A 16,843-nucleotide genomic window follows, 5' to 3' on the forward strand; every position below is an offset into this window, starting at 1 on the left:
AGACATTTTATTCCTTTTCACATGTCAAACTGCTTTTCGACTTGATTTGATGAAATGTTCGCCTTCCATTGTAGTTGACTTCGTAGCTGATTATTGTAGAGCAAATGTTACAATCCTACTGACATTAAGAATCCTACATGGTCGAAACTTGAACTTACGACGACTGGCTAATGAAACCAGAATCGTTAAATTGTACCATCGTCATATTGCTATCTAGATGTGGGTTCTAGAGCACTCCATTATCGATTATATCATAACTGAAAAATATTATGTGCCCATGCACTATAACGCTACTTTCCTCCATCCGACTGCTCGTTATTAGGTGATTGACTTTTTCATTATAGGAACAGTATAGAAGCGCTCTATTACGGGGTATTTTATATATTTTATCGATTCGCCTTCAGTGAGTAGAGAAGACTTCGACGTTAGCTGAAACCGACTTGAGGGTATTGGTTGTTGTGTGCGTTCAGCGTTCAATGCCTATTGTCTTGCAAAGTTCGATGATATTTTTCCTCCTTTGTTTGCTGGGAGCGATCTGAAACAACAGCGTCTGCGTAGTTTTTGTTGATTTTTGTCATTATCGTTGCTGTATTGACCCGAAATGACTAGCCTTGAGTGTTTATATTATCAATTTCGGGTGATGATAGCTTGGTAGCAAATGCAAGATACGTGCCTTTCTTGTAAAGGTTGAAAGTGCTGCTGCAGAGCATAATTGCATAACATCGCAAAAGCTTCACGCACTTTTTTGTCCACTGTTTTTCAAACGACCGGTGTAACTATCATAGTGGTAGTCCACCATGACGGTATCGATAGTCTTGTACAACGCACAGCCAATTTGGGATAGGATTTAGATTTTTCGTTTTTAGACAAATATTTCGAACTGAATGTTGGTTCTTCAAGATACAATACATTATTGAAGTTCCGGTGTCCTACTCTCATCCAGTGACTTGTGCATTCACACCAACACCACGTCGCAAGCTTTAGTGATCCGCTTCGAGTGTTAATCGTGAGGCGAACCAACGTTGCTTTCAAATAATCAAGTGGTCCTTTACATCGATATAATAGGTGAACACCAACATCCGTGCAATTTGTACCAACATAGAAAATAAGATTGTGACATTTCACTAATCACCGAAAAGGCTAGCACTCCGAATTTCTCAAATCCGCAAAACTTTATTCAGAATAAATGCATCCTGCTTCATCTGTAATCTTAAATCTATCGGGAGTCTGGTTAAAACTCTGATGGATAATCAGTGTATCCTTTCCGCGACGCAATTGCTTCTTGCTTAATGGACACTACGCTAGAAATTGTCGGCACTATAGCCTCCTCACTTACCTCGCCATCTCCTTCATCAACGCGTTCCTGGTGCAGTGTTCCGTCATCTATTTCACCATAATCTTCGACATCACTGTCAACAACAAAGCCCTTCTTCTTATTCGTTTTGCTGTCTGAGGGTACGATCTCACTTGATTGGTTAGGCTCATCTATGGGTCCCTCCAAATTAGTGTGATCTGCTACAATTCGTTCCTGCTTCACCTTCAATTTGCCGACCTTTGTTTTAGCTGAAGATAACGAGGGTTTCGATGGACCCGGGCTTGGGTTGGCATTGCTCCCCTGCACCTGGTAGTTATGTACGGCTATCTGGTGACGAACGCGATCCTGATTGCGCACAAACTCTCTATTACACAGAGTGCAGTAGAAGCGCAAATTGCTCTTGGCAGCTTCGCCATGATAACGTCTCTTGTGGTTGACCAGAGCTACTTTCCGATCGAACTGAGCGTTACATTCATCGCACGGATGTCGATAACCTCCAATATGAACCTTGATGTGCGACAGGTACGAGTTGCGGTGTACAGTTCGTTTCGGACAGTGTGGACATTTATAGAAGAAATCCTGCTCGGGGTGCTGCTGCTGGTGATGAGTCTGTAGCATGCTAGTAGTGACAAACACCAACGAACAGAGGGCGCATGGATGTTCCATATCCGGGTCGACTTTAATGCGTTTTCTAACGGAACCAGTGGGGCGGGATGATGGTGTTAATACGTTCTTTCTTGATTCCATGCCGTGGAAAACAGTATGATGGTAGCGTCGAGCCGATTTTCGGATAAAGATACGGGGACAATAGGCGCATTTGAAGCGACTGGCCAAACTGACAGAGGATCCTGCGGAGTGGTAGCGTTGTTTGTGTTTCAGCAAATCGGCCGGTTTGTAGAATCCGGCATCACACGTATCGCACTGGTGTGGCAACTTGCCCAGGTGATTAAGGACATGTAGCTTCAGAGTGTTCCGGCTAGTGAAAGTTTTTTTGCAGTGGCTACAGGTGAGAGAATCGGGTAGTGAAAGTAAAACTTGCTTTGAAATCGGTTCCTTGTCAGCGTGATTATGTTTCACGTGCAGATATCGTGCTGTCTTCGAGAGTAACGTTCGCGGACAGTACTTACAAGCAAATCGCTCTTTCTGCTCCGAACTGTCTGCTCCCTCTGCTCCATGAACCCCTTCCAAATGACGTTCCATGTCCTTCTTACGGACAAATCGCTCCTCACAATGTACGCAACCGTATGGTTGCTGTCCAGTATGATTTACCATATGATCCCGCAGGGAAGTTTTGTGTTTGAACAGCTTGGAACATACAGTACACTTGAATCTGACTGGAACTTCCGGATGTTTCAATGCAAAGTGTATTCTCATCGTTTTCATTGATGGGAACTTTCGATCGCACTTGGCACAGGGGAAATTGCTCTTTCGTCCCTCCCACACTGTTGGTAGTTTAGCCGGTGATTCTATGCTATGAATGATCTGCTCGTGCCTGAATCGGTCTTGATTCCTAACAAAGAATCGCTCGCAATGATCGCATTTGTACCGCTCCAGGACTTTATTCTTGGCGTTTTCACCATGCCAGCGCTCTTTATGGTGTATCAGTTTTGTTCTTCTCTCGAAACAGCTTCCACAAATGTCACACTTGTGGGGCATCGTTCCGTGATTGATCATCACATGGGATCGGAAAGCAGTCCGATGGCGAAATAGTTTAGGACAATCGGCGCACTTATAACGTTTAGTGATTTTCGGTCTTGGTTCACCACCCTCCTTACCTGCTCCAGGGTGGCGTTCCTGTAAATGTTCACTACACGTTTCAAACGGTTCCTGGCAAACTTCACAGTAGAACACCTGCTCTACCGGTAAACTGGGTTCCACTGCTGCATCCACTGGTTTGACCTCATGAAAGTGAATAATGTGCATGTTCCGTGCTTGTTCCTGAAGAAAGACACGAGGACAGAGTGTACATGTGAAACGCTTATCTGTATAACTTGGCGATTCCTTATCGTGGTAGCGAGCCACATGTTTCTCTAGTCGTTGTTTCATTGTAAATTTAGCGCCACAATCATCGCAAGAGAACGGGAAATCCATTGTATGAAACCGGGTGTGCACCCGCAGTGAACCTGTGTCGGAGAACTTCTTCTGACAAAATTTGCAGGAATATATCTGTGATTCCTGAGGATGATCCTTGCGAATGTGACCCTGTTTAAATGTTACATTTAAATAAGTAAATAAAAAACAATTAACCATATACACTAAGTTACCTTAATTTCCTTCATCAAGCGGAATGTTTGCTGGCAAATTGTGCAACCATACGCACCGTCAGTCGTGACCTCAAATGGCAAAGGTTTCGTCGGTTCTTCTTTGACATGCTCTTCTCCTCGTGCCTCACTGCTTGCCCTGGTAGAATCCTCCATTGACTGTTCCTCCTCTTCCGAATCAAGAACGACTACATCTTCTTCACCCATTGTCGGGGTCTGTTGTGGATGATTTTCGCCATACTCATTATCGTACGGTTCAGGCTTGATCAGAATGTCTCCCTTGATCAGCTCCTCTTCAACCTCCTCGTCGATCACTTCTTCTTCCTCTTCCGGCGGTTCATCGGTCGATCGCACGTTTTCATCATCCAACTCTTCGTCGTCTGTGTCACTCAAACAGTAAATCGTATCCTGTTCAAAACCCATCGCATTCTGCGTTAATTCTTCCTGCTGTTCCGCCTTCACCCGAACCTGCAACATATCCATCCGCTTGCGCTGCAAGACCTCGTCCAATTGGCGACAGCGGTCGCGATATTTGGCAAAGCCCTCCAGCGTCATCTGGCACATTCGACAAACAGAACAGAGGAAATCCGTCTCGGGTGTAATGTAAATTTCAACATGCTTGCTGATGAGATCGATTAGGCTCTGCTTTGGCTCGGAATCGATCGGAAACAACGGCTCCACATAGAAGCCAGAAAAGCATAGCCTGCAGTAGGTTTCCGGGTTGTCATTTGGACTGTTCCACGTTTCGGAAGAAAAACAAACAAAATTTAGAGAATTTTTACTCAACTCCACTCTGTTGACTACTTACACATCCGGGATTGTATCTGTGTCCATTTTTAACCGGTTATCTGCAACACAATCTACCAGAAACCGATAAATTTATTGACGAGAAAAAATGATTGACATTTTCTAATGTTTTCCAGCTCCCGACTTGTCCCGATGCACTCACTGCACTTTACTTGATGCGAGTGTTGTGCTGTTTCTCTGATTTTCTCTCGCTTTCTCACTAACACACTAAAATCACGCGTTGTCAAAGTGACGGTAGCAAAAACTCAGGGTTGTGCACAGCAATGAGGAAATTTTTTGTTCACGATCATAAATATAATTTTTTTTGCCGAATTTCACGTAAATATTGCAGAATTTTCGACAGCAAATTTTATAAAATTTAATTAATATGGCCACACTTGAAATTTAAACACCTTGACCCCTATGTTATCCTATTTCGGTTAATTGAGCAAAAGGATGTCAATATTTCACAAAAGAGAGCAGTCTACTCATGTCATCTTCACTCAGAAAGTAAAGAAGAATTAATTAATTAAAAGTCCCATAAATTAGAATAAAAAAATTAAAGATTCTAATCTTCAGTTATTTGAATCTATCACGTGAAGGAGAGGAGATGCCGTTTTAGTTGATTTTTATGACCAAACTGACTATGAAAGGCGTAACTGATTGAAAAGGACCTAACTAGCAATACACTCATTTTAAAAGGATTATAACGTATTATTGTATTATAACTGATTGTAGTAGACTTAAAACAGTAACGCAACACCGACTCGATGAATTAATCGAAACTACACCTTCTCTAAGCCAGACTTTTTCATAATTTACCTACAGGACCAATCTCATTTTACGATGCTCAATAGGGCCAATCTGACCATCAAATTAGATTCCACTTAATTCTTTAAACTTTCGGTGTAATATCAGACCTGAACAGTATTTTTGGTGTGAGTCATACAAGTAGAAGCAATATGAGCAGTCAAACGAAATGAAACAGTATCAATTTTCGAAATAGGATTATAATGAATTTGACCAAACCTTCTTTGGAAATTTTACCAATGTATATGTTTTGCAGATTTTCAAATGTTTGGCTAGATATTATGTTCTTATTTCTGCATTTAATTGGAAAAATAATTCATTTCCATTTTTTTTGCATTTCCTTAACTCTCCATGCAGAAAAGAAACGCCTTTCGTATTGGATATTTTGGTTGATGTAGAGTTAGTCTCTTGTAGGGCTTTGTTGTTAAACACGCATGGCAAAATATACACGAAGAACTTGCATTACCTAGCAGTAGGTAGTCTGAAATCTGTGCATCCTACTTTATCCAACGAAAAATGAAAGAGAAGGAAACCGATTTTACCCAAAAATAATGAAACATTCCCCAAAACCGACTATAACTATACGAACATGAAACCCCTTTCTATAACTTATGAATGAACATACATATACGATTTTCGATTGATTGACACCGGTGTGCACTAGTTTTGCACTGTCTAGCAGAAGTACAGAAAACTGGGGATGTTCCATTGACACTTCTGCTAGAAAGTGCAAAACCAGTTCACTACACTACACCGATGTCAATCAATCGAAAATCCCAATAGTTTACACAGTTCTCACATAGAAGTTATGTTTGCGCGTGATAACATTGGCATTTCATCTTAATATGGATTTAAAGCGGTTTGAATAAACAAAATTTACGTTCGGATTTTTATCAGTGTGTTTCAGTAAATAGAAATCTAATTATTTTATTGATACCTAACAATGCATTACAAGTGTGATCTGCTCTTATGAAGTATAATCGTCTATTATCTGTGCTCCCATGAAAAAATGCTGTGCTGGTAATGTATTTATGTTCATTTTATTGTCCATTTCGACTGTAGATAGACATTCGTGCAAATTTTTGAAGCAGCTAAATAAATATCTTTACATCAAACTGCACAGGAGACAGCAAATAAACCGAACAGCTTATGCCCAATCCCAGAGAGTGCGTTCAGTGCTGTTTTTGTTAGTCACCGCAACAACCAATCTATGGCAGAAGCGGTGTGAGCATATTTTCGTGCGACAAAATTATTTTGCTGTGAGTCTATCTAGGGGTAAAATTCGCAATATGTACATAAAATGTTATGTAGATGTTTTTTTTCTGAAACGACAACCGATCATCCCTATAAAAAACGACAAAATTAAATTTAAAAATTTAATGTTTTCACCTCTCATCATAATCTTGGATGCTGTCAGTTGACGCAAGTGCCGTTCGATTTCGTCGATTGTTTTTGTGCGTGTGTAGCGAAATTTTGGAATCGTCTGCAAGTGTACTATAAACCGTAGAGAAATTATCTTGTATTTTTAGGAAATAGTCAGAATTTTAGTTTCATTTATACTGTATCAAGTAGTGCATTAATGAAGACACCCTCAGGTAGTACCAGTTGTGACTTTGCCATAGTAGAAGAACGGAACTTTTTTGTGTGAATCATACTCTGTTGGAAAGAACTAAAAGGAACCTCAAGAGGAGAAAGAAAGCGACGACTGGACGGACCGCTTTACTGCTAGAACCGATGGATGGTCATATAAATCTTGACCATACGACTTCGACCGCACCAGCTGGCGTAGGCGTTGTCTTAGCGGGTCAGAATAGCAATGCTACTGGTGGAGAAGAAGGTGATTCAGCCGATGGACGATCGTCTACAAAACAAAGGCGCTGGCAAAAAATGCCTCCCGAGGGTACAGAGAATCATTTGTCCTACGGAGTGAGTGGATTGGTCTATTAATTGCTTCTGATAATCAGCATTCTTTTTATCTAGGCTGCAGATTCCGTCCCACAGGTAACGATTCGTGACCCAAGCAGACGGTCAGGGCAAACTGGAAATCGTTCTGGCCTTTCTAGTGGCAACCAACCTCGTGCCCCCGGGGGTGATGATGGATCGCGACAGCGAGAAGAAGAGGAAGAAGGTCTCAAGTATGGAGCCCAGCACGTGATCAAACTTTTTGTCCCCGTCACCCTCTGCATGATTGTTGTGGTGGCCACAATCAGCTCGATCAATTTTTACTCTACCAAAGATGTGTATCTGGTATATACACCGTTTCACGAGCTGTCGGATGATACGGGAACTAAGATCTGGAACGCTCTCGCCAATTCGATGATTCTGATGACTGTGATTGTGATCATGACAATATTGCTGATCGTGCTGTATAAGCGACGCTGTTACAAAGTGATTCACGGCTGGTTGATAATGTCTTCGTTGATGCTACTGTTTCTGTTCAGCTATCTCTACTTGGAGTGAGTGTTGTGGTCAGTTCGTTATCGCTATATGTGTTATATTTGATTTTAATTTTCAGGGAGGTACTCCGAGCGTATAACATTCCTTTCGATTACCCAACGGCACTTCTGCTTATGTGGAACTTTGGGGTGGTTGGCATGATTTCAATCCACTGGCAGGGTCCACTTCGTTTACAGCAGGGCTATCTTATTTTCATTGCCGCTCTGATGGCACTGGTTTTCATCAAATACCTGCCGGAATGGACCACATGGGTAGTGTTGGCTGTGATCTCCATTTGGGGTGACTGTTCAAATTGGTTATAGTTATTGGTTTTGCTAAACTTTCTGTGATTGCAGATTTGATTGCTGTGCTAACGCCGAAAGGTCCACTTCGAATTTTGGTCGAAACAGCTCACGAGCGGAATGAGCAAATTTTCCCTGCTTTGATTTATTCTTGTAAGAATCGCATTGAACTATACCAGCTTCCATGATCAAAATATTTTTATTTTATTTTAAGCAGCAACAATCATGTACTCGTATATGGGAACACACTCGGATCCAAGCGAGGAATCACTGACGCGCTCCAGTGGATTAAGTGGAGAACGTGCCATTGGTACAGGCATGACCAGCTATGGCTCGACTGGATCTCCTGTACATAGCTTGGTACAGCAGCAGCAACAACAACAACAGCAACAAATACCGGACAATACCGAAGGTAGGATTTTCGAGTCGTAATAATTCTTATTAATGTTATTATTACATGTTCCGATATTTTTCAAATTGTGCCTAACGCTTCTGTGGTAAAGCATTCTGTTCAGAATTTTAAATTATCTTCAAAATATTGAGTTAAAATATTTTTTTGGAACATTTTGGAAATGCATTTGGCTGGAAGCAAACAAAAATAACTTACCTTCATCTAGTAGATCAATCCGGTGGCTTCACTCAGGAGTGGGCCTCATCCTCGCAGCAACGGGTGGCCCGCCGTCAAATCGAGGTTCAGGCTAACGTTTCCAGCAATCCAAACCGTCCCGAGTATCGCACAGTAACGGCCGATTCGAGTCGTACCAGCGAATCGGATAATCGGGGTACCGGTGATTCGCAGCAGGTTCCACTGTACGAACAGGCAGAAGAGCGTAAGTGTGTTTGTTTCTTGGTAACTTGTGCATTAACCTGAGAATATTTGCAGGAGGCATCAAGCTTGGGTTAGGTGATTTCATCTTCTACTCGGTGCTGGTTGGAAAGGCGTCGAGCTATGGGGACTGGAACACAACTATAGCATGCTTTGTGGCAATTCTGGTGGTGAGTTATAAACATTTTCGAATTTTCATAGGCGAGAATTAAATAATCGCTCAATCCATCCACAGGGACTCTGTCTGACGTTGCTCTTGCTGGCGATCTTCCGCAAGGCCCTGCCAGCTTTGCCGATCTCAATCTTTTTTGGACTAATATTCTGTTTCGTGACGAGCGTGATTGTAAAGCCTTTCACTGAAGCACTGGCGTCGGAACAGGTCTTCATCTAGTGACCGATTATAGGTCACTAATAAGCAAACAGTTAAACTTGCTTAGTAGCAATCAGGATCTATTTTTTTTTATGCACCACTGTTTTAATTTTGAAAAAGTGTGCTTACATGGTTACGCCAAACAAACTTCTAACTTATTATCAAACTAATTGTCCAAACGAGAACGTTAAGTGGTGAGACAAAATGACTAACTTTATATCGCATAAGCATTAGCTAATGAATATTGTAATCTATTAGCAGTTCATCTTTTTAAATCCACTATAGCTGATCATTAAATCCATTCAAATAAACTGTAATAGAAACTTTCAAACACGGAGTGAGTTCTTCATAAGTTGGATTTGATCAGGATGACAGGCCCGGTTGATCGCATTTTCAGCTTGCACATTTTCCTCTTCATCGTCACTGGATCGGTTAAAACTGGTATCGTAGCGATGGCTGTTGGTTTTCATGAGACAAAAGAACTCGTGGTTATCTAGTTTCTTTACTGAAGCGATGTAGTTGGTGTTGTTCGATAGTAGTTGTTCAAGTTCGTTTTGGGAAAGATAATTGGACGAATATCTACTTCGTTCCTGGCGCTGGCGCTTATTATATTCTTGCTTGTCTAGCAGGTACTGTAGTGTCGTTTGAAGATCGGACGAGGTCGGTAAGTCAATTTTTGTTAACTGAAACGATATGCACAATTGTGTGTTGTATAGTCAGCTGAAACGATTCCGCTGTAGCATCTATGGTGGTTTTCTACGACCATTCTGCACATTTCAATCAGTTCATTGTTAGTTGATGGAGATAATCATCCCGTTTTCATTAAAACCTACCTCATTAGGATTGAAGACATGCCGAAGGGTTTCAGCAGACAAGTTCTTTGAATAGTCCTGTACGATAAGACGGGTCAAACATTCGGAAATGTGTTCCTCTGTGTCAATTTCCTAAAATACTTAACTATTAGATATGCTATGTTCGGAAGTCCTAGTTTCCCCCACAGTCTATAGAGAACAGTTGCACAATGAGTGAAGTCAAATAAGCCTACCTATCGAGCACAATTGGAATCCATCTCTGATACCTCTGCAGCAAAGTTGGATTCTAATTTTGCTCGATAGGTAGACTTTTTTCGGCTTCACTTTCTGCACACTCTTTGCGTACCTTTATATTAAGGCCTTTGGTTTCCCCCTCTAAGCGAACATAATGCCAACACTTACCAATTGTATCCAGGTATTGAAATTAACTGAGCACTCCAAGGTCTCCACGTAATGCCACCATTTTGGAGGAACAACTAGAACCATACCCGGTTCCAGAATCACATGATACGAATCATTTTCAACACCTGATGTGAAATAAGCTTTAATGTTGAACTCCGGCAAATTTTCTAGATCTTACCGATTAGCGACGAATACGCGGCAGGACTGTAAAAATTCTCCTCGCAGTACACGCTAGATTCCTCGTAAGGCACCCGTGTGCGTTGCAGCTTTGCCTCCGGAGGAAACAGTAGCCATGATTTACGTCCATGCGTTTGAACAACGATGTTACATCCGTATGTATCGTAATGGCATGGAGTGTGCGCTCCTTCCGATCCTATCCAAAATGAAACATCCTCACCAATATCTGAGAATCCAAACATACCATAGTCAATACCAGCTCGGCATTCTTTCGGAAGCTCCTGAATACACCGATAGCTGTAGGAAGCCCAATTATCTTTAAAGTGACCATGCTTCGTACTAGCATCTCGATAAAAATTAATCATTGACATATTAACTGTCCCGCGAGATCGTTCCCATTGTGGCCTGAAACCGTTTCGTAATGATCCACAGTCGAATCTGAATCCACTTTTCGATGCATTTGAATCATCCAAACAGCTCAGCCAGTCGTTCAGTGTTTGCTGAAAACAGTTCCAAGGAATGTCAAGATTTTTAAGGACAACTGGCTTACGAGTGTTCAGTATAACATCCTTTATTGCCGACGTTTCCATTAGTTGGTGCAATTACTGTAAGTTGAATTTTTTCTACGGCTTGTGCGGTATCTTTTTATTTGTAAACAAAGCGATTAATCAAATGAAATATTTCGCCCCCACCACTGAAACATTTCACCACGATATCAATGAAATCTTCGTCGGAAACGATACAGTGCTTTCCCAATCTTCCGACACCACGCACCGATTTTTCTAGCGCACCTTCTGAAACGGCCGTTCATCTTTCCGAAATACATAGTTTTATTTTCCAGCAGAAGAATGAGAACTGTAAGATAGAAAAGTTAACGCACCCTGACGATCGCTAGCCTACCGTTTACCTCCCAATGTATGACCAACGGTCAGCGCAAGAAATGCCCCTTGCAACATCCGAAGATTCATTGGCTGAAGCTTCTCGTTGCTTTCAGTATTCTTTTTCGAATGGCCCGCGTCAGCTTCCGAGCTATCCGATTTGGTCGTCATCTCTGATTCGTCGGTAAACTGTCCTGTTAAACTGCCGAACATCCGTTCGTATTCGGCAATTGTGATTTTTTCGATGATCCCGGCTTCGAAAAGGCGCATTATTCTATAACAGTAAAGTTGAATTGGATATCATAGTTAATTTTAGACACCTACACTTCATTCAAACTATCCAAAAATGGTGATCCGTATTGCACGGCAACCGCTGAGTACCGAGTGTAGAGCTTTTCGCTCAACTGGAAACGATGAGCACCGTAGCGTTTGGTGTTGAAGTACAGTGTTTCGCGACCACCGAAAACCGCTCGTTTCGGGTTAGCCACCAGAGCACGTATTCCTTCCTCTACCGATGATACCAGGTAGGATTCGTTATTCCGTTGCCGCTGTGTTAAGCGATACAAACGCTGTAGAATGCCACTACTGTTAGCAAGGACGGCTTGGAAAGCGCTCTGCCGTTCAACCACCAGCTGGTAACCGTCACGTTCCATGAAAACTTCCAGTCTACCCAACGTGTCTACACTCGGAAGAAATCAAACTTTTCACAAAATATCTTGCATCTTTCTAATGCATTACCTATAGGAGCTTCACGAGCCGGCCTTGCCAGCTGTGAGGTTAACTGGGCGGAGTAGACATCACCCAAAACGTATGTAGCACATAGCCACAAAAGAATAGAGAAGAACCGTGCAACGTGACCGTTGTATGGAATAGTTGCAGCTAAAATGTTTACTTTTGATTGAATGTTTTAGAATAGAAAATAAAATATCTCACATTGTCTCAGGTAGACATTGATCGTGTACCAAACGCACCGATCCAGACTTGGATGGAGCGGCGTACCAGCGATTTCCGTTGCACGCTGGGGTACTCCATAGTTCATCTCTTGAATGTACTGTAGATGGTAAAACGACGGTCCACGGTAAACTTTCAACCGTCTTACCCTAGCAAACCAATCACTGGTCCACTCTTCCAGTCGGTACGGTAATGCGATGATCAAATACAAGATCGGTCCGGATATCATTATAGTAACCAGCACCAACGGCCATACCGTGATTTGGAAAGGTCTTACTAAAGCCAATGCTTCGCTTAGTTTTCTAGGAGCATGTGTTACAAATGCCGCTGAATCGGCAAGAGTAAAAAACGAAAACTCAACTGCCTGCATTCGTTCCCAAGTCACCGCTACATCTCCCAAAAACAGATCGACTTCTCTCCTCTGCAACATCCCCAACGCCCCGGAAAAAGTAGCATTCTCTTCCGTACCCATTGCTGTTCCCTGTATTTTATCTTCTTGATCGACGTATTTGAAGCTAAAGTTCATCCGATCCGCGATCAGTTGCATAAGGTTATGATCTCTTCCTCCCGTTACCGTGAAAGTGTTTTCCTCTGCATCCGTACTATTACCGCTCAGGTCCACATCTGATTCTGTTTCATTGTAAGACTCGTTCACTTTGTTGTAGCTTACAAAGTGCCACGGAGGTTTCTACAAAAACATATTTTTTTAATTCCTAACTGTAGTAACAACCTAGACAAAGACTCACATGAATTACCGGAATGGTGAACACTCGACCCTCAAAGTTCTTGTACACCTTGGTGGGAGTAGGCAGCAACGGTACCCTTCTGAAAGTCATATCATTTCCGTCGAACCAATTCGCACTGAGCAGTTCGCCATAATTGTTCGGCTTGGCTTGATTGTAGAAAATTCGGAAAATGTTTTTCCTCGGATTGGTTATCACAGCCACCCGCAGCGGTTCCCGCAGTAGCGATCGATCCAAATCAGTCGGGACCTTCTCCGCACCCCAGTAGAAAATGTACAAACTCAACCGATGAGCCAACCGTCTATCGGCAATGTCCTCCAGCATGTCCTCCGGGTGGCACAACACCAGACTGGTTGTATCCACCGATTTCTTCAGATTGTCACCAATGTAGCGGAAGTAATTCTCCAGATCGGTGAAGATGCAGGTCGGAATATTGTGATGATGAACCATTACGGTGAGCCGATCGATTTTGTGAATTTTCGTCTCGTTCAGGACCAGAATGGCGAGCGTTTTTGGAGCAAGCAGGTTGATCATCTCCGACAGACCTAGGACCATTCCGGAGTGGTTGGAGTGATCGGGAAGTGGCGCAAGCTGGTTGTGGTAGGCTATGTATTGAAATGATTACGGTGATATTTTAATTTATTTTATTTCATTCGCTTATTTTAACTATTTCTCCTGTACTCCTTTTCTGAGCAAGCTTTACGCTTAAGATCGCAGGACCTACACGTTCCCCAAACAAACGAATTTATCAATTTACTAATAAGTAGGAGAACACATCCTCCAACTAGCCACGACGTCATCAGGGCCAAGACTGGACCCTACCAGTCGAAGGCCACAGGCCAAGTACCATGTCACACTATCAACTATAGGCAAATTACTTCGGAAATGACCAATTTAAAAAATACGGGTTCCTGTCCTTGATTCATCCCTGCAACTTGTTTCGACTCATCTAATTTCGTAAATATTTTCCCTATTTAGCCTGTTAGTCGTTAAACGATATAATACCGATTGCAAACGTTATATAATACAATAAAATGTACCTTTAGCATTACACAAAGCTGCAGCCGTTAGCATCCAACAGAAGCTGCCTATCGTCCACATTATGAGAAGGAACTGAAATCGCTACCAATAGAACCAATCACAGTTTTCTTCATCCTGGATATTACATAGATTGCTTCATCATATGCAGTATGCGCTATAAAAAACTGCGAAAGCGATTCTTACAAAAAAGTGATTCTTTCAGGAACAATATGGTAAATTTCATTGCGAACATATTTTAATTTTTTGGAACAAGCATCGTTTAAATCACCATCTAATGATTCAAACATCTTTAATAAGTGATAAATGATATCTAACATCAAATCGACAAAACCAACTCACATTTTCATGGCGCATACTTTACTAAGACATGGCAGTAAAAAAAAGAAAGAAGTCGTTTAAAACACAATTCATAATTAATCATTTTTCATCGCAGACCTGTCGATGCGGATAATCATCGTGTGATGTTGATGGACAGCGAGTACTAAAGCTCTCCACGTTTACGCTTACCCAATGAGGGGTACTTCAATCTAATAGGTATTATAAGGAAGGTTCTAGGGTGATGTGTGGGTGGGTTGCTTTGGGTATTCTGGAAGGTTTCTGAGAAAAGAAATGGCAAATTAATTGTGGTTTGATAAATTTAATAATTGAATTTATTAAAAAATATTAATTGAGTATCCTTCAGTGAAATTTAAAAAATCGTTTACAAATATACTAATAAGAAAAAATTATTGAAATTCCTTTTAACTACAATGTAAAATGTGATATTTTAAGGAAATGACTCGTTTAAGATTTTCCTTAGCTCTACACGGTCCAACTTGTCGTCATTTGGCTTTGAATTCAATGAACAAGTTGTGCGTCGGGACCTGATATTCACGACATTTTTGGAGCAGTTGCCGTATAGTATAGATTTGATCAGCTTTTGTTCCTTCCTCTAGTAGCTAAATCACACGCTGCCTTGAAGCCGACAAACAGAAGATGATTTCGCAAGCTGTATTCCCGAAATTTATTCAGGATTTGTCTTAACACAAACATATGGTTCATCGTAGATCGTCTTTCTAGGAGCCGCTTTGGTATTCACCGAAAATGGAACCAGCCAACGGATGCTATCAGCTATACGGAATACGGGAGAGCACTGTATTGCGAAAATTTATGGCGAAACTACTCTTTGTACATGCAGGGTACAAATCCTAACTTAATAAAATCAAGGGTTGCGTTTTAACTTCGTCTCATCAGAATCCGACACTAACTTAATAAATCCCATATCGCATAATCGCAAGTCAGTCCTATGTTCTATGGGATGGCCTATCTACATGCGATTATAGGTAGTGTATAGGCGGCATTGTCTCGATAGTTATGACATTCGATTTAATGACCGTTCCTAGAAAGGGCATATGGAGTCATCCAACACATCCGAAGACATTTTATGATTTTTATTAACGTTTATTTCATATCTTGCTTTGGGTGAAACAATCCATTGGTTTTGTTTAATCAACGTGAGAATCGTGAGATGAACATTCTCTTTATGTCCTTCGTATAAACATTCCTAAAAGCCACCAGCACACAGATTTAACTACTCCATTTATTTTTCTTATCATTCTTCTATCTCTTCCGCCTGTACTGTACACCATCGACTTTGATGTGACTTCAAGGTGAAACGAAACATCTCTGTTGAATGAGTTAACAAACTACAACCTGCAACAGAAACAATACACGCACAACTCGGTGTGTTGCCGATCCGCTACTGAACCGTGCATCGAAATCGTCTGGAGGAACTCTTGCTGAATCGAGAACTACTCGGTGTCTCAGTCAATGATGTCCCTTGACCGAGTGTGTAGTCGCTGCCGTTGACCTTATGTTTGACCGAAACTAGAAGTTAATATTTTTCGTCCCCTCGTCATCATTGTCCACCCTCACTCTTCTGCTTCTGATACTCAGATGTAGGATATGCCCCCTTCCTGAATAACGTTTTGATTGCAGAAGCCCAATACTGTCGTTAAAAATGCCCAACTGTACTACTACTCATAAAAATATCACTAATTAACTCCCCTAGTCTTAAGAAGTTCTTAAATCTTCTGACTTTTAGATAATAAAATATAAGCTTTTTGCATATTTATTTTATTCTACTTCAATACCCTAATCGCACGCTCGCACCTTACGCTTAACTCCACTCATTAGGTTCTGTACAACATCTGGTTGCAGCTTCTACTGTACGGAAACCCTCTTTTTCTTCATGTCTTCCTCAGATTTGACCTCCTTGGGGTGCTTCTGTAATGCCTACTTCTTAATTGCCCAGTATGTTTCGATGGGCCTTAGTTCCGCCTTGACGTTAGTCTCATCATCCATGATGAGACAATGACGCGTCGTCAGCATCTGGGTTTACAGTTTCCGGGACCGTGACTTTCCCACCGTACGTATGCAATTTCTCCTGGTCCTTGGCTGCCCGAACGAAAGACTTCGACAGATTCAACTTTTTTGGCCACATCTCTGACCGAACTGGTGATCCTAATCACTAATAGAACATTCATTCGGACCGCATGTCTCCTTCCGTTCGATGCTTAGGGTTTAGGAGTAACGTTTAATCACACGACTCGCCGTTGACTGCTCGATTCCGAGTTGTTTTCCGATGTCCCGATGGGAGAGTTTAGGATTTTCCAGATGCTTGCGCAAAATCAATTCGCGGCGTTGCTTTTCGGGTGATGCCATTTTTGAACGCCTAAAGCAATTGGCTGGTAC

At 41.7% G+C, this 16,843-nt stretch overlaps 4 protein-coding genes across 6 annotated transcripts; 1 reads left to right on the forward strand and 3 right to left on the reverse strand.

Moving 5' to 3' along the window:
• Window positions 1–1,147: 1,147 nt before the first annotated feature.
• LOC131676728 (zinc finger protein 271-like) lies at window positions 1,148–4,547 on the reverse strand. The gene is made up of 3 exons (XM_058955996.1): window positions 4,385–4,547; window positions 3,580–4,309; window positions 1,148–3,517 (listed from the first exon to the last, which is right to left on the reverse strand). The coding sequence occupies exons 1-3, from the start codon at window positions 4,408–4,410 to the stop codon at window positions 1,232–1,234; spliced, it is 3,042 nt and encodes a 1,013-aa protein (XP_058811979.1). The 5' UTR covers window positions 4,411–4,547; the 3' UTR covers window positions 1,148–1,231.
• A 2,079-nt stretch (window positions 4,548–6,626) lies between these two features.
• On the forward strand, window positions 6,627–9,437 carry LOC131676729 (presenilin-2). 3 transcript variants are annotated; one of them, XM_058955998.1, is made up of 8 exons: window positions 6,627–7,098; window positions 7,153–7,628; window positions 7,688–7,908; window positions 7,965–8,063; window positions 8,125–8,322; window positions 8,528–8,740; window positions 8,794–8,906; window positions 8,972–9,437. In XM_058955998.1, exons 1-8 carry the CDS (start codon window positions 6,907–6,909, stop codon window positions 9,125–9,127), a joined length of 1,668 nt encoding a protein of 555 aa, XP_058811981.1. In that variant the 5' UTR covers window positions 6,627–6,906; the 3' UTR covers window positions 9,128–9,437. The 3 variants fall into 3 exon arrangements, with proteins under 3 accessions (XP_058811981.1, XP_058811983.1, XP_058811982.1); XM_058956000.1 differs by having other exon boundaries at window positions 8,531–8,740; XM_058955999.1 differs by having other exon boundaries at window positions 8,128–8,322.
• Window positions 9,432–11,281, reverse strand: LOC131676730 (HSPB1-associated protein 1). Its single transcript, XM_058956001.1, has 4 exons — window positions 10,499–11,281; window positions 10,321–10,445; window positions 9,940–10,050; window positions 9,432–9,789 (listed from the first exon to the last, which is right to left on the reverse strand). Exons 1-4 carry the CDS (start codon window positions 11,085–11,087, stop codon window positions 9,433–9,435), a joined length of 1,182 nt encoding a protein of 393 aa, XP_058811984.1. The 5' UTR covers window positions 11,088–11,281; the 3' UTR covers window position 9,432.
• LOC131693413 (ionotropic receptor 40a) lies at window positions 11,213–16,813 on the reverse strand. The gene is made up of 7 exons (XM_058981201.1): window positions 16,703–16,813; window positions 13,073–13,660; window positions 12,309–13,014; window positions 12,114–12,254; window positions 11,700–12,054; window positions 11,405–11,649; window positions 11,213–11,352 (listed from the first exon to the last, which is right to left on the reverse strand). The coding sequence occupies exons 1-7, from the start codon at window positions 16,811–16,813 to the stop codon at window positions 11,213–11,215; spliced, it is 2,286 nt and encodes a 761-aa protein (XP_058837184.1).
• Between the last annotated feature and the right edge of the window lie 30 nt (window positions 16,814–16,843).

Source organism: Topomyia yanbarensis, chromosome 1, assembly GCF_030247195.1.
Source record: "Topomyia yanbarensis strain Yona2022 chromosome 1, ASM3024719v1, whole genome shotgun sequence".
Classification (NCBI taxonomy): domain Eukaryota; kingdom Metazoa; phylum Arthropoda; class Insecta; order Diptera; family Culicidae; genus Topomyia; species Topomyia yanbarensis.